General features: G+C 44.4%; 1 protein-coding gene across 1 annotated transcript in view; it reads right to left on the reverse strand.

The window, feature by feature from the left end:
* Positions 1-944: 944 nt before the first annotated feature.
* Positions 945-23,469, reverse strand: part of LOC115295538 (diphosphoinositol polyphosphate phosphohydrolase 1) — a 108,744-nt gene continuing 86,219 nt past the window's right edge. Inside the window, exons 3-5 of the mRNA XM_029943472.1 lie at positions 10,698-10,742; positions 5,893-5,977; positions 945-3,081 (exon numbers count right to left, since the gene is read on the reverse strand). Coding sequence (XP_029799332.1) covers positions 2,903-3,081; positions 5,893-5,977; positions 10,698-10,742 — 309 coding nt within the window. The 3' untranslated portion in view covers positions 945-2,902. The remainder of the gene's footprint in view (positions 3,082-5,892; positions 5,978-10,697; positions 10,743-23,469) is intronic.

Consider the following 23,469-nt stretch of genomic DNA (forward strand, 5'->3'; position numbering starts at 1 on the left):
AGCTGACTCCTGGTAGCCTTTCGCACTCTCTCTCTCTCTCTCTCTCAACACACACACACACACACACACACACACACACACACACAGAGTCCTGGTCCAAAAGGATGGCATGACCTCACAGATGTGGCCCCAAGGGCTGCAAGTTTATAAGCTAAAAACAAAGTTTTATTTTAAAACATCCAATGCTATCCTGCTCTATCCTGAGCGTGGGGACTGTGACGGCTGCTCCGGCAGTAACCAGGATCTAGGACGCGGCAATTCGCTGTGAGGAAGAGGCTTTGGGCCTGCCCTGCACACAAGAGCTTGTTCTGTCGAGCCCGAGTCAGGGGACTACTTGCAGAATTCATGCGACCCAGTGTGAAAGAAAGAGTTTGCAAGTAGGATGATTTGTGTGCTTCCTTTTGCTTCTCCTTGATTTTTCTGGGGAGGCACAAAGGCGACTGCACCCCTGGGTCTAAGCGATCGATCACAGAAGGGCTAGGACCACACACCAGTGAAGACAGCCGTGTTGTTAACGGAGCCTGGGAGGGAGAAAGACCAGTCCCTGCTCACCAGAATCCCAGTGCAACCGAAAATAGCACCAGCGCCAACAATGCTGGTTGGACAAAGCCTCATTTTGGGAGCTAAGAGAGCATCAGCACAATTTCCTCAGTTAACTGCATTAATAGGATCCATTCATGTCACCAAAAGATGCCTGTTGGCACAGTTCACTTTCCTGACCCACAGACGCCAACAGCAATCCAAAGCGGGCCCGCAGTGTCATGTGCTGTGTGACACCAGCCCAGTGAACACATCCGTAGAGGACTGAACAATGCACAACTCACTGTGAGCGCCGCAGCTCCCTTTTCCGGGGGACGGTCTTCCTGTGAAGTGCTTTCAGTCCATATCCTAAAGGTAGAAGTTAGTTGGAAGAATGTGTCTTTGGACTCCACTCAGTGCTTTAGTTGACTTTAATTCATTTCCTACTTTATTTTGGACAGAAATTTAGAATGCTCTCCATCAGGCAACGAGCAGCAATATGCTCGTGTCTAGGTAGGACGTGTGAACAGCGAGTTGGTATTCAGATCTGATCCCATGGTGCGGTTTCTATCCCCTGGCACCCTGACCCAGTGCCATCCCTCTCCCAGAGGCAGGACCATATCCTAAGGAAACCGTGGGCATCACTTGTTGGATTGGTATCTCAAGACCAGGAGAAAAGATGCAAACTGAGAACAGACAGCAAAGTTTCAAGTTCACCAAAAGATGTCCCCCTAAAAGTTGACCACTGAATGACACAGCCCTACCAGGTATATACGTCTCTACTGGTGGCAGGGAAGAGCCAAACTTTTCAACGTTTGAGAATTTATTAGAATTTTTAAATAAAGAGAACTACGATTTCAATTTCACATCTTGGCTGTTTTGACAAAGGAGATGCCACTAAGCGCACAGCAGCGGCTCCTGTCGCACGCCAGAGACGGATCGGCGTCCCACTCCCAGGCCCATCCCTCCATCTCAAGACCCTCTTCTGCTCACGTCCCAATGAAATGACACACTGGCAAACGAAGCCAGCACGCGCCCTGCATCAAAGCCCAACACGACAGCTGCGTGGGGCCAACGCGTGATGTAGCTGTTCTAGAAAATGACGGAGCATTCTCCCACACAACTTCTGCGTCCCAGTGGGAGACAGACTGGATATTTCTGTGCACGCTCCGCAGTGCCGTTCCAAGCGCTGCAATGTTACAAAGATAAGCCAGTGCCTGAATTTTCCCTCTGCGTACTTTTCAGGAACTTAACATGGCTACCCAGGATGGGGACGGGACTGTACCCTGGCGCTTGCCAAGGACAGCTGGATGCTTCAGCACAAGGACAGTATCCGGTTCAGCATGGTGTAAGGCATGTATGCACAAGGAGAGAGGCCACTGCCGGCGGTAAGTAGCATTACGGAAAACATTCCAACTGGCAGGATAGAAACAAAGCTCAATACTCCAGTTTTTTTTAGAGAGTAATCCCAAGAATCCAGTTCACATCCCTATTGTCAACACGTAGGGAGGAATTCAATTTCTATCACTGTTTCTCCAGGTCTGAGCTGAGGCCATTTGCTCCTGGCTGGGTAATAAAAAAGAAAATAGGGTTTCTTCCTGTTTCTTTCTTGGCATGGAAACACAGCTTTGAGAAGAGAAGGCCATGAGTCCAGGGAGCGCTATGAAGGTAGTGAAACTCTCCTACCCTGCGGAACTATAGTCAGTGACTGGGGACGGGGTTCAGGACAGGGAAACTTACCTAGCCACTAGCATCAAAAACAAAAAGTCAGATTAACTCTGAGGCGCTCCATTCTGGAAACACCCCGAATTTAAAAGACAAGACCAAACCTTGAAAAATTAAACAGTTAAATTCCTCTTCTAAAAGTCATTTATTTACATATTATATGCCCAGTATATAATGTGTAGATAAATGTATCCTGCAGTGGAAGTGACCAACTCACTGGACTGAACAGCACAGTACAGGACAAATTCTTGAAAGGTGTATCTCATATGGGTATCTTTTTAATAATAAAAAAAATTAAAAATCAAAGAAAAACGTCTGGCCAGGGCTGGGATGAGACAAACAGGAACACTTCAGAACCCGAGGCAGAGGGAAGGCTGTTTGTCTCCTCAAGACAGTTGCAGGGGTGTGAAAAGGGAGGGACTGATCATGCACCAAAGTACTTACAAATTACATACCCCCCGCCCCCCTCCATAAAAAGAGAAGAAAAAGCCCATCACTTAACACCAAAGAGCAATGTCATCAACAAACCCTTTCCCTGCCGCCCATCATGCCTTATTCGAAGAGGAGGCCTGTGAGGAGAGGTGAAAAGAGCAAGGGAGGGAAGATCTGCACTCCAGTCTCGTTTCCAATTTCCGTTCCTCTCGCACGCAGCCTTCAGTCATCTGATGCCTGGCATCGAGCTCTGAGCAGAAACCGAGTACGTGGTGGCCACGACCGGGGTGCCGTTGTTGGCCGAGTAGCCTTGCCTCAACGTTTCAAAATACGATGCCTGCACCGGTTTGTGATACTGCAGCACTTTTATGGCCTCTTCTATTTTAAACCATTCCCTCTTCCTTCCTGGGGAGGCAGAGAGAGAGAAAAATCAGTACACAAGGGAAGCGACGGAAGATTTCTGATCTTCTAACTCTGGAGAAAATGCAGATAAAAACACGAAAGTGACGGTTGGCAACACTGTAAGCCTGACATTATGAAGCTCGTTTTTCTTACTCTCTTTTCTTACAAGAACAGCGCAAGCCTGCATTTTAGGCCTCAAACCCCACGGACGTCAAATTCAGGAAAGAGAATGTGCAATGCTGACATGTGCAGTGTGAAGAGCTGACAGGAACTGCGGAATGCGAGCTGCTGCCCGCAGCTGCCTCCTTGTTCCGGGGCCTCCGGGCCTCGCGCGGCCTGCAGGTGTCCACCTGAAGCCCGGCTGGCACCCCCGTCGCCCGCAAAACTCCGTGTGAGCAGTAGCTTCCACAATCACTAGGGTGGCTGCCCCGTAGTCGGATATCATTTAGAACTTTTGTTTAAGAGTTATACACCAACATATTACAAAAAATTTTTAAAAATAACACCATCACTATTAACGTTTGGGTCTGTTTTCTTACCTTTTTTTCTTCCAAATTTATGTTTTAAAACCCTTTAGTTTTTCTCTTACAGTAAAAGATGACTGCTTAAAATTGGGAAAATGGAAGAAAGTATAAAGAATATGGAAACCTTTGCTTTTCCTTGACCATACTGGGAAGCAGCACTACACTGAACAATATAACTGGGGTCGTGCTGTGAGATGCCCCAGGTCCCGAGACGCTCTAGTAGGAGTGTGTGGTTGGAAACACAGACGCCGGGTCCCACCACGTCCCTGGCTCGAATGGACGGTCAGTCTGGGGCACGTTACTGCACGAGGTACTGAGCTGTGCCCCACTTTCCTCATCTGCAGGGACAGTGGCACCCATCTCACACTGGCACCCATCTCACATCTTACATTAGCATGTGAGCCATTTGAACAAGGCGCACAGTACATGCTGTAAGAGTTTGCTTATGGTTAGTATTGTTATTACTTCTTTTTACCTCACGAGGTTTTTTGAGTGCTCTTCTGGGTTATGAGAAACAGGACACTGAATGGCTACATCACAATATCCAGCACGGGTGTGTAACCACGTCCCCATCACTGGACATCAGCCTTCTGGAATTTTAGTTATTATAAATCGTGGTACATGTTAAAAAAAATTGTATCTGTTTCTCCTTTCTTTTAACTTTCCAGGGGGAAGATGCTTAGAACTGAGATGATAAGAATAAAACGTGTGGACCCTGAGGGCCTTGTGCTCTATAAGGCCAAACTGCTCTCCAGAAAGGCCATCTGGAACCCCCCGTCCCGCCTGTGTGCCGCTCTCACCACCCCCGCCAGCACCACCACCTTGTCTTTTGTCACTGCCAGTTCTGTAGGTGAAAGCCAGCACTTCGTTCTTGGTTTTTGTTTTTTTTTTATGTTTTAAATATATTTTTGATACAGAAAGAGACAGAGCATGAGAGGGGGAGGGGCAGAGAGAGGAGACAGAACCGGAAACAGCTCCAGGCTCTGAGCTAACTGACAGCACAGAGCCCGACGTGGGGCTCGAACCCACGAACGTGAGATCTGACCTGAGCCGAAGTCGGAGGCTTAACCGACTGAGCCACCCAGGCGCCCCTTCGTTCTTGTTTTTGTTTCCAATTCCTATATAACGTAGCCCTACTTCGTGTGTGTGTCAGTCAGTACCCTGCTTTCCTCACTCCCCAACACCAATTCACCAGCACCTCCCGGGGCGTGTTGGCTCCCGCAGCATGTGTGTAACAGCTGCGCAGCACTCCGGCAGGCGAGTGTGCCCGGGCTCACTTATCTTTCACGGGGGTGTCTGTTTAAAGCCCACTTTCCACCTGAAAAAGGCTTCTCAGAAGGAAGCCTCGGAGGTTTGCCCTCCATATTTTAGCGTATTTCATGCTTTCAGTTCTCAGAAGTAGTACAAGGTGAAAGGCTTGTTGGATATTTATAGAGCAATGGTGCCTTGAAAATTCCTATCACAAGTGTGTGACTCCCGCCTGACAGAGTGCTCTGAGGACAGGGCCCTGCCACACTCCTCTCGGTCTCCTTTTTAAGCCCTACTGGCTGTCAAGGAGTCTATTTTTAATAACTCTCCAGTGAATTTATTTACTTAAGCATGCTGCATCCTTACCAGATACAAAGCTGTTAAAAGCTGAGGGGCCATGAGATGCCCGGATCAGCTGGGGGGCATGGTGGCAAAGCACATACACACAATAAAGGGAGAGGTTTTAGCAAGGAAGTTTTATCCGTTTGCCAATGATAACAGAAAGTTTTAAGTTAATGTTACACTTTTCTAGAATATACTTTCCTTCAGAGGCAAAAGATTAAACCATGAGCCATTAGAACAACTCTGCAGGGAGCGGCTCAGCACGAGCCAGCAGCCTTCTCCAGCAACGCAGAACGGCCAGGGGTTAGGGTTAGAGTCAGGGTCGGGGTCAGGGTTAGAGTCAGGGTCAGGGTCAGGGTCAGGGTTAGGGCTAGGGCCCCCGGTCGTCCCGAGGCCGGCCGTGGCCCTAGCACTGCGGAGGAAGGTCCAGTTTGACTCTAGCAACGGTCTTTTCTTATTTTTACATGCTATGTTTCTATTTGTGGACCGTGTACCCAACTTCAGCTTCCTTTTAAACGTTTCAAAATACTAACTTACACAAGTTCAAAATGGACATGCTAGTTCCCTCAACAAAATAGAAGAAATAATATCCTTCTATTATTTATTTCTTTTATCAGGCTCGCTTCTGGTTCTGGGTGCTGACCTGTGGACCAGGGCCCATCACGGGGAGTGCAGTGGAGGCTATCTGGGGACAACTTACCAATGTTAACGGAATCTTCCCAGTCTTCCAGCACTTCTGTGACAATGAGCACATAGACATACGTTCTGTGCTTCCTCTCCTGGTTCTGAAGGGCAGAGAGAAACAGAGGATGCCCTTAGAGAGCGGAGATTACTTAAGCGAAACACACTCTTAGCCACATGTCCAGGGAGCTCAGATACGAGGATTCCTTTCACTTTTAATTGTCCTACAATCAATCATACAGGGAACAGGGCCAGATGGCCTATTTAGAACAGGCCACATCCGCATTTAAGGTTGTGCTCTTTGGCTGGGCTTCTAAACCCCAGGCTTTAATCCCTTTTTCTTCCCCCTTCCCCTCAGTACACCTTCACAGGAATGCCATGAGAAGGGGGTTCGTGATCTCTCAAGCAAAAGGCACCAAGTAAATTTAACTCATGAAAACAAGAAGAGGCTGTGGGTGGCGGGGTCCTCGCAGCGCAAGCAAGCTCATGACGTCGCGCGTCTCCCCTTCTACTGCCCTTGCTCATCTTTATTCCTGATTTCTCACTTGCTTCCACCTCCCTCCAGACCTCTGACCCTGCCTATCTCCTTGCTTATTCCACCTCTGCTGTAGTGACTCGAGCTTCTTTTTCCTTCTGTCTTCTCTACACGTGTCTGCCCTCCTCACACCCTGGGAGAAGAGGAGGAGAGGCAGGGACGGGATAAACAATGCAGTACTTTGCAGCTACTGCTTTTTTGCTGAACTCAAGGTCTCTGGCAATGCTGCATCAAGCAAGCCCATCGGTGCCATTTTCCCAACAGTGCTTGCTCACTTCGTGCCTATCTTTTTTGGTAATTCTCACAATATTTCAAACTTTTTCATAATTATTGTATTTGCTATGGTGATCTGTGATCAATAATGTTGGACTACTGGAACTGTTTTGGGGCGCCACAAATGACACGCCTATAAGCAGTGAACTTAATCAACAAACGCATATGCTCCAACTGCTCCACTGACTGGCCGTTCGCATCTCCCCCTGCCATTCTCCCTCTCCTTGGGTCTCCCTATTTCCTGAGACACAACAAAATTAAGATTAGGCCAATCAACAACCCCACAGTGGCCTCTAAGTGTTCAAGGGAGAGAAAGAACTGCAGGTCTCTTACTCTCACTTTAAATCAAAAGCTAGACATAATCCTGCTCGCTGAGGAAGGCATGTTGAAAGCCAAAAAATGGCTGAAAGCTAGGCCACTTGCACCAAACAGTTAGCCAAGTCGTGAACGCAAAGGAAAGGCTCTTGAAGGAAATTAAAAGCGTTATTCCAGTGAACACACGCATGACGAGAGAGTCAAACAGCCTCACTGCCGATACGGAGAACGTCCGAGTGGTCTGGATGGAAGATCAAACCAGCCACAGCAGTCCGTTGAGCCAAAGCCCAATCCAAGGCCCTAACTCTCAAATCTATGAAGGCGAGAGAGGTGGGGAAGCTGCAGAAGAAAGTCTTGGTTGATGAAGTTTAAGGAAAGAAGCCGTCTCCATCCTACAACAGTGCAAGGGGAGGCAGCAAGTGCTGATGTAGAAGCCGCAGCGTGTCATACAGAAGATTCCGGCTAAAATAATTCATGAAGGTGACTACACTACACAACAGATTTTCAACCTTCTATTGGAAAGAGATCTACCTAGGACTTTCATGGAGAGGTCAATGCCTGGCTTCGAAGCTTTAAAGCACAGACTGACTCTGGTTAGAGGCGGCTGGTGACACAAAGTTGAAGTCCGTGCCCAAGGACCATTCCAAACATCCTAGGGCCCTTCAAAGCTCTGCTAAATCGACTCTGCCTGTGCTCTATAAATGGAACAAAGACTGAATGACAGCACATCTGTTTCCAACACGGTTTACTGAATATTTTAAGCCTACTGTTGAGACCTCCTGCTTAGAAAAAAGAATTTCCTTTCAAAATATTACTGCCATTTATTAACAGTGCACCTGGTCCCCCAAGAGCTCTGATAAAGGACACCGAGAATAATGTTTTCAAACAACATCCATTTCACAGCTTATGGGTCAAGGAGTGATTTCAACTTTCAAGTCTTACTATTTAAGAAATAAATTTCTTAAGGCCACAGCTGCCCTAGACTGTGATTCCTCTGATGGATCTGGTCAAAGTAAACTGGAAACATTCTGGAAAGAATTCACCATTCTAGATGTCATTAAGGACAGCGGCAATTCATGGAAAAAGGTAAAAACATCAACATAAACAGGAGTTTGGAAGAAGCTGACTCTAACCCTTGTGGAGGATGTTAAGGGATTCAAGACTTCAGGGAAGAAGTAACTGAAGATACGGTGAACGTGGCAAGAGAACTAGAGTCCGAAGCGGAGCCTGAAGCCGGGACAGAGTTGCTGCAAGCTCATGATCAAACGTTTTTTAAGTTTATTTTTAACATCTTCTTTTATTTAAAAATTTCTTTTTATTTATTATTATATTTTTTTTTTTTGAGGGAGAGAGACAGAGACAGGGGAGGGGCAGAGAGAGAGGGAGACACAGAATCCAAAGCAGGCTCCAGGCTCTGAGCTGATGCTCAGACCTTGATGCAGGACTCAAACTCACAAACTGTGAGATCATGACCTGAGCCGAACTCAGATGCTTACCTGACTGAGCCACCCAGGCGCCCAGTTCACTTATTTATTTTGAGAGAGAGTGTACAAGTGGAGATAGGGCAGGGAGAGAGAATCCCAAGGAGGCTCCACACCACCAGTGCAGAGCCCAATGTGGGGCTCTAACTCATGAACCGTGAGATTGTAATCTGAGCTGAAGTCAGACACTTAACTGACTGAGCCACCCAGGTGCCCAGCTCATATCAACCTTGAACAGATGAGGAGCTGCTACTCATGGATGAGCAAAGAAAGTGATTTCTTGAGATGCTGGTGAAGATGCTATGAGGACTGTTGAAATGATAACAGAAGATTCAGCATATTCCACACATGTAGTTTATAAAGTAGTGGCAGGGTTCGGGGGGACTGACTCCAATTCTAAAAGAAGTTCTCCTGTGGGTAAAATGCTAACCAAGAGCACTGTCTGCTACAGAGATATTGTTCACAAAAGAAAGAGTCAATCGATGAAGCAAACTTATTTTAAGGCATTGCCACAGACCCCACAACTGTCAGCAGCCATCAACATGGAGGCGAGACCTCCCCATCAGCAAAAAGAGTATAACTTGATGAAAGCTCATGATGGTCTGCATTTTTTTTTAAAGCAATAAAGGACTTCTTTTTAAAGTTTATTTGAGAGAGAAAGAGCACACGTGTGCGCGTTGAGTGGGAGAGGAAAAGAGGCAGAGAAGCAGAGAGGGAGAATCCCAAGCAGGCTCCATGCTGTCAGTACAAAGCCTGATGCGGGGCTCGAACTCAGACGGTGAGATCATGACCTGAGCAGAAACTGAGAGTCAGACATCCACCCGACTGAGCTACCCAGGTGCTCCAGCAATAAAATATTTTTAAATGAATGTATACATTATTATAGACACTGCAACTGTGTATGTACTTTCATATAGTATTGTGTAAATATAACTTTTATAAGCACTGACAAAAAACAAACATCTGACCTGCTTTGTCGCAGTATTTGCTCTACTGCAATGGTGTGAACTGAACCCGCAGTATCCCTGAGATGTGTCTGCACTTACAAATAATTCTATGTTTGTGGAGGCTGAGATCCTAATTCCCAACAGGACAGTACTAGGAGGTGAAGCCTCTGGGAGGTGACCAGGTGATGAGGGCTGGCCCTCACAAACGGGACTGGTGCCCTGAGAAAGGAGACCCCAGCGAGCAACGTTCGCTCTCTCGCCACGTGAGAGCATGGAGAGAAACAGTGACAGGAATCGGCTGCTCTCCAGAAGTCCTGGGCATGCCACCTCACCTTTACGGCAGACTTACGTCAGTACCTGTTTTGCTCACTGAAAGAAATCCGAAGAGGATTTTTGCTTTTATAGAAAAAAGGTAAAAAGCAAAACCACTATTTAGCATTTACGTTGCAGTGAGCCGTTAAAAAAACAGCAGTGCACACCTGGAATGAGGGGAGCAGCACCCCCAAACTCCCTCCCCGGGAACTACACTCAGCATTTCCTCATTAAGCCGCTGAGGCTCTGACCTGAGGCTGTGAGCGTCTGTGCTTTTTTTTTTTTAATTTTTAATTTATTTTTGAAAGAGAGAGAGAGACAGTATGAGCAGGGGAGGGGCAGAGAGAGAGGGAGACACAGAATCTGAAGACAGGCTCCAGGCTCTGAGCTGTCAGCACAGAGCCCGACGTGGGGCTTGAACCCATGAACTGTGAGATCGTGACCTGAGCCGAAGCTGGACTCTTAACCGACTGAGGCATCCAGGTGCCCCTGAACACCTGTGCTTTATCTTGACTTATTTTGTGCACCTGTTAACAAGATGTGTCCTGAGGTATGAGAAAAACCTCAGAGAGGTGATGTTTTGGTTCTGGAAATGCTAAAAAAAAAAAAAAAAAAAGGTTCCACGTGAATTAATTGCTTATTCACTTCCTATCATTTTGACTTACAAAAGGTTTCATACGAACACCCTACTTTCGGAGAGCAGGAGAAACTGTAACTATGAACAAGGAAGTGATTCTCACCAGACACTGAATCTGCTGGTGCCTTGACCTTGGGACTTCCCAGCCTCTGAAACTGTGAGGAATCAACTTCTATTGTTTATAAGCCACTCAGTTTTGTTACAGCAGCGCAATGGACTAAGACATACGTATATATGCATGTGTATACATGTATATGTGTGTGTGTATATAAAATATGGTTACTAATATGATACCAACTGCACCAAAGATTTCAACAGACTTACCTCAAAAATTCCAACTAATCTTCCCAATGTCCCTTTTACTCCAGCCTGAAAAATGAAAAAGAAAAAGTAACATATTAATACTGTTCACATTGCTGGTCTCATTCTGAATCAAAAACCAAGAGGACACACCTCAGGTGCACTCCAGGTCTATGAAGGTCACCAGTAGTTCCTGTGTGTCACAGACTGGTGAGAGCAGGGTGTGCTCTGGGGAGGATTTCTTGCATCTCCTCCCCGCCTCTCTCCCCAGTCAAGCTGGCCAGACGTAGCAGATAATCAAGGCCATGAAGGCACAGAGAAGATTATTTTGAGAGATTAATTACTTCATTAATTCATTCAACAAATACACTTAATGTCTAATTTGAGCCAGATAACAGTGTATGTGCCAGAGGTACGGTAATGAATGGGCTAGAACACAAGACCCATGAGAGCAAGATCCCTATTCTTGGCTGTCTTGATACCATTTGCCCCAAAGAGAGCTCAGCGCCTTGTACAAACTCAGTAAAGCATAAATCAACAAATACACAAATGTGGTGATTCTGCTAGTGACAGGTATTGACAGAGATGCGCAGGACAATGTGACGAACAGAAGAGGGCCAGGGAGGGGCAACTTCACACAGTGGTTAAGCCTTTGTGCATACGCTCTATCTTCCATAAGCCCTTTGATACATTTTTTTTTAAAGATTTGTGTCTTTCTGATGCATCATAGGTAAATTTTTCAGTCTATTCCAATTACTTAGTTTTCTTTTCAACTGCATCTAAACTAGGGCTGTCCCATCCCTAGTCATCTGATATTATTCATTTCTACCTGTCCTTTACATATGTTTCCATTATGTGTGCCTTTTTTCCATGATTTTTTTTTTGTTCTTTTAAAACGGAAGTTGTTCCTTCATTTAATTTTGAACACCCTGAACATATTTAAGTTCCTTGTCAGTCCTGGCTATAAAATTCAGTTCATCTGAAGTAAATTTAAATTCCCATCGGTGAAGGGCTCCCTTGTGAGCTGCCTTCACCAAGCTCTCCAAAGCCTGGTCTTTAAAATTTTGTTTAATGTTTTTATTTATTTTTGAGAGAGAGAGAGACAGTGTGAGCAGGGGAGGGTCAGAGAGAGAAGGAGTCACAGGATCTGAAGACAGGCTTCAGGCTCTGAGCTAGAGGTCAGCACAGAGCCTGCCGCAGGGCTCAAACTCACGAACCGTAAGGTCATGACCTGAGCCGAAGTCGGACGCTTAACTGACTGAGCCCCCCAGGCGCCCCCAAAGCCTGGTCTTAAAGAGCCACCTTAAGGGCTCCTGCTGCAAGGTGGCACAGGGAATAGGGCGGCCAGAGCCATGTACTCAGGGGGCTGTGTGGCTCCACCTTTTATCGTGCACTGCGTCTGTGTCCTCTGTGTCCTCTCCCTGGGCCCACATCTTTCTCAAAGCCTCAGCTCTCTGTATCCTTCCCGAAGGGAACTTGGGCTCCCCCTACTGCAAGGGGTCTGACCACCAAGGCCAGGTCGGCTGCAGCTCTCCTGTGATGGTCAGCAGTTCTACTGTGTCTGATCTATGGATGTAGTACCCAACTCGATTTTGAGCCAGGTTCAGCTTTTGCTTGTTACATGTTTTACCTGTCCCTGCTAGGAGCGGAAGTGGGGAGAGAGAGTACGGGAAGGAGAAATCCCCAGAAGGCCTAGGGAGTGCTGTAACTTGTTCTCCATCATCACTGCCATGTTATTTATACAATAAACTAAAAATTATGTGCTCATTAAGTTTGTACAGAATGAACCAAATTTTAAAATAAGTTACTCTAGGGGTGCCTGGATGGCTCAGTTGGGTGAGTGTCCGGCTTCAGCTCAGGTCATGATCTTGCAGTTCGTGGGTTTGAGCCCCTCATTGGGCTCTGTGCTGACAGCTCAGAGCCTGGAGCCTGTCTTCAGATCTGTGTCTCCCTATCTCTCTGACCCTCCCCTGCCCACGTGGTCTCTCTCTCTCAAAAATAAATGAAACATTAAAAATAATAAAATAAGTTACTCTAAAAGTTCTTTAGAGACATTTAGTAATAAAAACAATAAAAGCCAATTTAAAGGCCTAGAGTCTTAGGTAGGCTACATTTTGAAATTAATTTTTGCTAATTATGTGCCAAAGAATTCTTTTCCATTCTCTTGCCAACAGGCTTGTTTCAGTTCCCATCCATTCTTTCCCCTCTGTAGCTTTTGGGTCTACTCAAATAGAAACATCTATCTTCTCTTATTTAAATGGATTCTCTAAAAAAAACAAAAACAAAACAAAAAAAAAACACCTTAAAAATATATTATGTTTTTAAAGTAATCTCTACACCCAAGGTAGGGCTCGAACTCACACCCCCAAGATCAAGAGTTGCACGCTCCACCGACTAAGCCAGTCAAGTGCTACTGAACTGGCTGTCTACATTTTTCGGGATAATTGTATTCCACGCCCAACTAAGACCAGTTAGAGTGTATGATAAGATTTAACCAACGCAACCCTGAACAAGTGGGACAAGGTAACAGGCCACGCTGGGCTATAAAGCCAATTCTGTACCCTGATCCCAGGCAGCCCGAGAGCTGTGCTCCTGCCCCATGTCCCGCTGGCAGGGACTACGGGCAGGGCTGTCTGTCAGGCTGGGGGACAGGGGGGGAAGGAGGGAGGTCAGGAGATTCACAGAGGTTCGCAGAGGCCATCACTCACATTTCTCTTCCACAAAGGAGAGAGACTGTTCTCTTTAGCAGTTCTAACTGTTCAATTATTTTTTATTTTTTAAGTAGGCTTTATGCCTGGCATGGAGCCCAATATGGGGCTTGGACCCTGAGAGCAAGACCTGAGCTGAGAGCAAGAGTCAGACGTTTAACTGAGCCACTCAAGTGCACCTAATTTTTTTTTCTTAAAGAAACCAAAAGTAAAAAAAAAAAAAAAAAAAGAAAAAAGAAAGAAACCAAAAGTTTAGAAAATTATCTTCAATTTTTAAGGGCACAACTAATATTACAACTAAATAAAATTTATTTAAAACTTTTGTTTAGTAATAGTATTTTCTGCATTCAACACCAGCATATATCTATGAATTACAGTACTACAGGCAGTTGGAAAAAGCAGAAAAGCATTTTTCTTTATAAAGCAGATGCATTTTTTTAAAATATTTATTTATTCTGAGAGAGACACAGAGAGCATGTGTGTATGCGTGCACAAGCAGGAGAGGGGCCGAGAGAGAGAGGGAGAGAAAGAATCCCAAGTAGGCTCCACGCTGTCAGCACAGAGCCTGACACAGAGCTCGACCATGCCTTGAGCCGGGATTAAGAGATGGAAGCTTAGCCAACTGAGCTACCCAGGCGCCCCCAAACAGATGCATTCTCATAAAGGCTACTGTACATTAAATAATGCTGCCATCTGTACAATGAAATTTCAGTGACACTTAACTTCTAATGAACTGTCAAGTTGGAGAAATTAACAATAGCTTTGTCTCAGTGTTTCCAGTTTTTAAAAAAATAACTGGCAATTTTAACTTTTTTAAACATTAACTCATTTTTGAGAGACACAGTGTGAGTGAGGAAGGGGCAGAGAGACAAGAGACACAGAATCTGAAGCAGGCTCCAGGCTCTGAGCTGTCAGCACAGAGCCCGACGCGGGGCTGGAACTTGTGGACCGTGAGTGAGATCATGACCCGAGCTGAAGTCAAATGCTTAATCCTGAGCCACTCAGGTGCCCCTACTGGGGAGAATTCTATCTAAGGTGATCCTGCCAGTGATCCTACAGTGAAAAGCAAAGAAATATTCTTATGTTTACCAGCTTCTAAATTGAGACTTAGTTTCCTTAAGAGGCGCCTCTCTAGTAAGCAAGAGGATTTCAGTTCTTTAAAGTCACAGTGCCGATCAAGACGAAGATTCCTCAGAGGCAAAGGTCCTCCAAGACAGAGTTCACTGTAACTATTTTACGTTTTCATGATTCTCCACAGTCCAATTCACTCTGAGCTAGCTCCCTCTTTAACTGCTGCCACAAGCAACAGGAGAGAGTTATTTTTATCTCTCACATGATTCCTGCCCTCGGATTGGGGTAGGTATCAGGGTCACATGAGACAGAGGGTTGGCTCAGACATTTGGGGACAGATCTGATTCAGAGCACATGTAGGTTTGGTCTAGCCAGGGTGCTGGCACGGGCCTGTTCTTCTCAAAGTCATATAAAAGCACTTATAATTTCAATCTATAGGTCAAAAGCCCCTAATCCAGAGGTAGAGTCTTTATTTAAGAGCCCATCTTAGCCAGCAGTGACAATTCCAAATAAAGTACCCAGTGCCCTTCACTATTCAACCATATGCGGGTGAGTGCTTCCTTCAACTTCAAAGTATAAAACATCAATTCTAGCACTTTAGGACTAAATAACAAAAATAACTTGAACAACTGCCGACTTTTTTTTTAATTTTTAAAAAATGTTTATTGGAGTGCCTGGGTGGCTCAGTTGGTTGAGCGTCCGACAACTGGTTTTGGCCCAGGTCAGGATCTCACAGTTCTGAGTTCCAGCCCCGCATCTGCAACATCAGCGCAGAGCCTGCTTGGGATTCTCTCTCTGCCTCTCTTTCTCTCTCAAAATAAATAAAAATGAAAGCCCTCTTTAAAAAAGTTTATTGGGCGCCTGGGTGGCTCAGTCGGTTAAGCCTCCGGCTTCAGCTCAGGTCAGATCTCACGTTCGTGGGTTCGAGCCCCGCGTCAGGCTCTGTGCTGACAGCTAGCTCAGAGCCTGGAGCCTGCTTCCGGTTCTGTGTCTCCCTCTCTCTCTGCCCCTCCCCCTCTCATGCTCTGTCTCTCTCTGTATCAAAAAAAAACAAAAACATTAAAAAATGTTTATTTATGAGAGAGAGAGAGAGAGAGAGAGAGAGACGGAACAAGCAGAGGAGGAGCAGAGAGAGAAGGGAACAGAGGATCCAACCGGGCTCTGTGCCGACAGCCCGATGTGGGTCTGAGAGACCGTGACCTGAGCTGAACTCGGACACTAAATAGACTGAGCTACCCAGGTGCCCCAACTGCCTACTTTTTAAAAAGAAGGAAAAAAAAAAAAACCCCATGATAAAAAAAAAAAGAAAAAGAAAAAACCCCCACAAATGTCTTTTTTCCCTGTGGGGTGTTTTATTGAGATTGGAAGTACCAACCAGGGAGACTCCCAGGATCCGGGCTTTCCCCACAGTAAGCTCTCCGAGTGTGCAGATGGCACTCAGGCCTTCAAGAATGCCCCGAAACGATCTGGCTTTGCTGTTTAGTTTGGGTGGGTACAAAGGGGATCGTCACCTTCTGAAAGCTGTTTTTCCCTCTAAGGCGGACACTCTGGCAGACACTGATGGATGTCTAGCCCACAGACATGCCTTCCACTCTGCTGCCAGTAAGAGCCCGATTCGGAGGAGAGCTACGGCACACCGGACCGGTGCAGGGAGTTCTCTCCCCTCCACAGCACCGGGTCCAGGTGTGCCGTGCCCCGGGGCTGGGTCAATAGCTTCTGAGAGGACGCCTCTTGGGGGCTTATGGGAAAGATCTCCCGTCATGATAAAAGGAGCCACACAAAAAGAAACCCTACCCCTTGCTTGTGAAGTGGGACCTGAAACTTGGAGCTGCTAGTCAGTCATCTTGTGATCCTCAGGGGAAGGGCAAGAGAATCTGTGGGAAGCTGAACCAAAGTCCTGAGGCGGCAGAGCTGCTGAAGCAAGGAGGGAAGATCCAACCTGTGAACTTCTCACGTGAGAAAAATAACCAGTACGGCCGAAGCCTCTTTTTCAGTCAGGTATTGTGGTCCTGTCTCAGCATGTTTCCTGCTACTTCCTTTGACTTAAAAGGTAGCTCCCAGAGGAAGACTGAGCGTCCCAAAACAGAGATCCTGAACATTCAAGGGAACTGCAGTATAGAAGCTCGCTCTATGAAAGCAAGGAGCCCAGACCCGAAATGCAAGTGTCCGTATGAGGAAACCCATGACGAAAAATATATGATCTTAATGCACATACGTTTCTGGTACCTGCCAAACTCAAGTTACAGAAGGAAAGGATCACAGGGAAGACAGATGGGAAGCCACTGTAGTAAGTCCAGTGATCTCCCCATCTGGAAGTATTTTGTTTTTGAGAGAGAGGAGGAGCAGAGAGAGGGAGAGAGAATCTTACGCAGGCTCCATGCCCAGTGAGGAGAACAAGGCAGGGCTGATCTCACGATCATGAGATGATGATCTGAGCTGAAATCAAGAGTTGGTTGCTTAACCAACTGAGCGACCCAGGCACCCCTGTTTTTTAAATGAACTATCTCAAACATCAAAAAGGTAAATAAAATAATAATCGTAAAGTATCATTTTGTATATATATTTAAAAATAAATAAATAAAACTACTGGCACAACCGAGGCGCCTGGTGTACTCCCCACCCCTCGGAGGTAGCTAATCACCTGAATTTGGTGTTTATCATTCTCTTGCATGTCTTTATACTTGCAAGTATATACTTGCATATATATATGTCTTGTACTCCTTAGGTATATATCCACTATTCATGGTAAATAGTGTTTTCTGTATGCTTCTCTACTCAATTAAAAAAAAAAAGGATTAGGGTGGGGCGCCTGGGTGGCTCAGTTGGTTGACAGTCTGATTCTTGATTTTGGCTCAGGTCACAGTCCCAGGATAGTGGGACTGAGCCCTGCTGGGCTCCACACTAGACACAAAGCCTGCCTGAGATTTCTCTCCCTGTAGGTGCACCCACTCTCTCTCTCGCTCTCAAAAAAAAAAAAAAAGGATGATATATTCTGCAACCTTTCCCCCTCAATATCACGATTCTAGTCTTAGATATAGTGAAACATATGGTTCTAGTTAATTCATTTTAGTTGTTGACTGTATTCTACTTAGGAACTTACCACAATTAATCCATTTACTTGTTGGTAGACATTTAGCCCTGATATTATAAAAAAAACAAAAACAAACCCCAAACCTCTCTTATAGATATCCTTGCTACCTACCATGTGTGGGAGTTGCTTTAAGACCAGATTTCTGAATAACAGGATAGGTACCTCCAATTTCCCCACACATCATCAAGTTCCTCTATGCACTACATCAACGACAGAACTGACTTCAATTCTCCACCTCTTCCTGTATCCATATCCTTTGAAATATAACTTTACAGCTCTTCCTATCAGGAGACAGAATCTAATAACCTGCTCCTACATGAGGCTGGCCTTATGACTTGCTTTGGCCAACAGAATGCAGAAGGATGGCATACCAGCTCCAAGCCTAGGCCTTGAAAGGTCTTGTAGTTTCTACTTTTTTCTCCTGGAACCCTGCCATTGTCATGAGAGCTAGTCTCCTAAAGAATGAAAGACCTGTCTCAGTGCCAGCCAGCCTCCAGCTGTGAGAGGCCAGCTAAAATCAGCAGAGCTGCCTACACGGCCCAGAGCGGGCCACAGACATTGGAGTAGATGCTAGAAGTGTCTGTGTATAATAATCAATACTTAACTAATTTAAGCCGCTGAGTCTGGGGATAGTTCCTTATACAGCAGTAACTACCTGGTATATTCTCTAAGTACAGAGGCAATGCACAAGTCTTTTTTCATTCTTTCAACAAGGTTTTATTATTTTTATTGTAAAGGTCCTGTACTCTATTAGTTTTATTGCTATGAATGCTATATTAAAAGTTTCATATTTTTTAAATTAAAAAATATCTTTCTTAATGTTTTATTTAGTTTTGATACAGAGAGAGACAGAGCATGAGAGGGGGAGGGGCAGAGAGAGAGGGAGACAGAGTCGGAAGCAGGCTCCAGGCTCTGAGCCATCAGCAGAGAGCCTGACGCGGGGCTCGAAGCCTCGAACGGGAGTTCATGACCTGAGCCGAAGTCGGATGTTTAACCGACTGAGCCAGCCAGGTGCCCCTAATTAAAAATATCTTAAGGTTTATTTACTTATGAGAGAGAGAAAGAAAAAAGATAGAGCAGGAGAGGGGCAGAGAGAGAGAGGGAGACACAGAACCCGAAGCAGGCTCCACCAGGTTCTGAGCTGTCAGCAAAGAGCCCAATGTGGGGCCTGAACCCACAAATGATGACACCACGAACCATGAGATCGTGACCTGAGCTGAAGTTGGAGGCTTAACCAACTGAGCCACGTAGGTGCCCCTAGGAGTTACATATTTTCTAATTGATTGTTTTTAAAGAAACACTGCTGTTTCTGCATATGTCTTCTGTCTTACAACCTTTCTAAACGCTCTTACTAGATCTAGTAGTTTCTGTTGTGTTCCTTTGGTTTTTTTAAGTTAATAATGACATCATCTGCAAATGATGACCATTTTTGCTTCTTCCTTTTTTTTTTTTTTAAAGTTTATTTATTTGAGAGCATGTGTGAGCGGGGAATGGGGAAGAGAGAGAGGTAGAAAGAGGATCCCAAGTAGGCTCTTACCATCCGTGAAGAGCCCAATACGGGGCTTGATCCCACAAACCGAACTGTGGGATCATATCCTGAGCTGAACTCAAGAGTCAGACACTTAACCGACTGAGCCACTCAGGCACCCGGCTTCTTCCTTTTGAACGTTTATAATTTGTATTTATTTTTGTCTTACTTCAGCAGCTAGGATCTCAGTGCAGTATTAAATGGCAGTCTTATAGCAAACATAACTGCCTTATTCCCATCTGTTGAGAACACTCGGAACATTTCAAAATAAAACACTTTTAAGTTAAGGAACTTCCTCTTATTTTTAGTTTGCTAATAACTTTCAAGATGAATGGATCCTGAATTTTATTTTATTTTTAAAGATTTTTAAACAAATTTTAAGTACAATCTACTCCTTAATATGGGGCTTGAACTCATGACCCAAGATCAGAGTTGCCTGCTCGGTTAGCCAGGCATCCCTGGATACTGCATTTTAATAAATAATCTTCCCTCATTTACTGAGATGGTAATTTAATGTTTGTCTCTTAATGAAGTAAATTACATAAATGTATTTTCTAAGACTTGTACTCCTGGGATAATTTAGTGTGTGGTATTTTGGAGAGCTTTAGATTCCATCTGCTCTTATTTTGCTTGGGATTTCTATCCAAGTTCATAAGTGAGAATTTATTGTTCCTTTCTACTTTTTTTTTCCCCTGGTGCAAAAAAGGTAGTTTTATTAAAGTCTGGGGACAGGACCCATGGACAGAAAGAGCTGCCTCCTTTCTGCTTTTAATTATTAGGATCAGGGGCCAGCAAACTATAATCCACGGGCCCAATCTGTCCTGCCATCGGTTTTTATAAATAAACTTGCGCTGGAACACCGCCATGCTCGCTCATGTAAGTACTGTGACGGGTGTGTCATGTAATGACAGCAGAACTGAGTATTTGGTGACAGACACCATGTGGCTTCTTAAGTCTAAACTATTTATTATCTGGCCTTTTACAGAAAAGTTTATCACTGATCAAGATTTTACTAGGCTTATGAGGTATAGTTATTCCTTTCTGAAACAGTTCTTTAAGACAAAAAAACCCCATATTTTTGGAAATTCTGGCAAGGTTCAATTAATCTGAGTATTTTTTTGTGAGTGGGGTGGCTAACAATTTGGGTAAGAATTAATAATCTATATATGGATTTTCTAACTTTTAAGTATCTTGGGGTAACTTTTTCTAGAAACGTTTTATCAAAGTTTTCAAACTTTTGTGTTTATGGCTCCACATGGCATTTTCTTAAAAGACTCTATTATAGTCTATGGTTATTTCTTATTTTATTTGTTGCCTTTTTTCATTTCCAAGTCCTGCAAAACTTTTGTCTATTTTATTGGAAAAATAAAAGTAACCCACTTTTGGTTCTGTTCATTTCATTATCCTCTATTAATTTCTGCCCTTTTCCCCTGGTTATTGGCATCCTCTTATGTTGAGTGTATCCTGTGTGTTTTTTTAAGCTTCTTAATCGATTGCTTAGTTTACTTAATGTCTATTTTGCTTTCTAATAATAGCCACTGTGGCTCAAAGAACTGAATGAGCTGTACCCAAAAAGTCATGATATGAAATGCTTCCAATTGTTCAGTTCTATTTGCTTACTACGTTTTTTTTTAACATTTTATTTATTTTTGAGAGCATGAGCAGGGGAGGGGCAGAGAGAGAGGGAGACACAGAATGTGAAGCAGGCTCCATGCTCTGAGTTGTCAGCACAGAGCCTGATGTGGGGCTTGAACTCACAGACTGCGAGATCATGACCTGAGCCGAAGTCAGGCACCCAACCGACTGAGCCACCACCCAGGGGCCCCTGCTTACTAAATTTTATTGTGACTTGTGCTTTAACTCAAGAATTACTTAGAACATTTTTTGGGTTTCCAAATTCATGTTTCTCTGTCAAGCTGCTTTACTGTTGATTTCTAATCTTATTGCATGTGTCAGAGTACATATACAGATGGTCCCTGACTTATAGTGGTTGGACTTAGGATTTTTTGACGATGATGGTGCAACAGTGATATGCACTCTGTAGACACTGTACCTGAATTCTGATCTTTTCCTGGTCCAGCGGTATGTGGTATGATCCACTCTTGTCATGCAGAACAGAAGCGGTGAGCCTCTGCTCCATGAGGGCAAACGACCAATCACTTACACCATTCTGTACCCAAATAACCATTCTGTTTTTTACTTGCAATACAGTATTCAATAAATTACATGAAATATTCAACACTGTATTATTAAATAGGCTTTGTAGGGGGCGCTTGGGGGGCTCAGCTGGTTAAGTGTCCGATTTTGGCTCAGGTCATGATCTCACTGTTCCTGGGTTCGAGCCCCACACAGGGCTCTGTGCTGACAACTCAGAGCCTGCTTCCGATTCTGTGTCTTTCTTTCTCCCTTCCCCTCCCCACCTCATGCTTTGTCTCTCTCTCTCTCTCTCAAAAATAAAATAAAAACATTTAAAAAAATAAAATAAAAAAGGCTTTGCAGGAAATGATTTTGCCCAACAGTATGCTAGGCTAACCTACACAATGTTTGAGAGGTTAAGTGTATTAAATGCATTTTCAATTTATGAGGGGGTTTATCAGGATATAATCCCATCATAAGTTGAGGAAGGTCTGTAGTCTGTATTATTGCTGCTCTCAAATTTTTAATAGTTTGTGTATGGCTTACTATGTCACTGGGTTTTTATATTCTTACATGCGTGCTTGAAAAAATTACATATTCTTTGTTGAAAGCAAGGTTCTCTCTCAATAGAACTGTTGGATCAACCTTGCTAATGGTATCACTCAATCTATTTTTCCTACTTTTGTAGCTTTTTCTATCAATTTCTAGATGAGATGTCTTAAAGTTTTCAATATGGCTATAGATTTGTCAACTTTTGCCCCTAACTCTGTCAATTCTGATTTACACAGATGAAGTCTGGTAGGTGCACTAAGTCCATAACTGCTATATGTCTTGGTAGACTGTCCCTTTCATCAATATTAAATGTCCCTCTAAATGTTTTTCACCTACATTCGATTTTGTTTAATACTGTAATTACTACCCAAGTTTTCTTTTGGTTAGTATTTGCCTGATATACCTTTTTCCATCCCTCCCTTCTAAGTCATTTAGTATTATTGCATTTGAAAACATGACAGGGGCACCTGGGTGGCTCAGTCAGTTAAGCGTCCGGCTTTGGCTCAGGTCATGATCTCATGTTCGTGGGTTCGAACCCCACGTTGGGCTCTGTGCTAAGAGCTAGCTCAGAGCCTGGAGCCTGTTTCAGATTCTGTGTCTCCCTCTCTCTCTGACCCTCCCATGCTTGTGCTGTCTCTCTCTGTCTCTCAAAAATAAATAAAAGCATTAAAAAAAAAAAAGAAAAGAAAACATGTGACAAGTTTTCTTTTCTAAGTTTTCTTTTCTCTTTAATACAAGTTTGTGCCTATTAATTAGTAAGTCTAAAGTATAACCAAGTTACACTTACTGTGATATTTAACCTGGAAACGTAGTTTTTTCTGAGCCACATGGGGTCCTTTGAAGCTGAATTAGAATCAGAGTCCTTAAATTTACTTGTTGTGTGGCGAGCTCAGTGCTAGGTAGCTGGCATTTGTAAGTTCACTGAATTAAGAGGAAGCTGGTTAAGTGGCACCTCAGCCAGGTCAGGGAGACCCACCCAGGGCCAGTGGCTGTTGGTGGCTTAAAGATGATGGGGTCTCCAGAGGTAAGAATTGCATTTAGTATGTGCTCAAGCCAGTGTGAACTGTACTGGAGTCATTGGAAAGCGCACTGCGGATATGCTTCCTAACGAGTACAAACCCTTTCCTGGAAGGTGGGGCTGGGTAGGAAAGCAAGTGTACTGGTTTGGAAGAGTCATCTGGGCTCCATTCACTTAGCAGAAGGCTACTGGCTCCTCTCCCGGCAATTCAGCTTCCATTCACGGTTCCAACACAAACCAGCTCAAATACAGCACTATATTCTCTAACAGGGCAGATTCTAATCTCTACACTAAGCCAATGAATTAACTATTCATCAATGGGCAGCATGCAGTTATATGTGATAATGTAAACAGATTAATTGAGTCAAGAGATTTATTCTAGTTTTTAAAAACAATAGTTAAAACATAATTTAGGAGTTATTTGCAGTAAAAGAGAGCTAACCTTTAGATTCTCTTAATAAGTTAAAAAAATTTTTTAATGTTTTATTTTTGAAAGAGAGAGAGAGAAAACATGAGTGGGGCAAGGACAGAGAGAGAGAGGGACATAGACTCCAAAGCAGGATCCAGGTTCTGGGCTGTCAGCACAGAGCCTGAGACAGGGCTCAAACCCATGAATCATAAGATCATGACCTGAGCCAGAGTCGGATGCTCAACCGACCAAGTCACCCAAGCCGCCCTCCACACCCCCCCAC

Source organism: Suricata suricatta, chromosome 7 (assembly GCF_006229205.1).
Source record: "Suricata suricatta isolate VVHF042 chromosome 7, meerkat_22Aug2017_6uvM2_HiC, whole genome shotgun sequence".
NCBI classification, from domain to species: Eukaryota; Metazoa; Chordata; class Mammalia; order Carnivora; family Herpestidae; genus Suricata; species Suricata suricatta.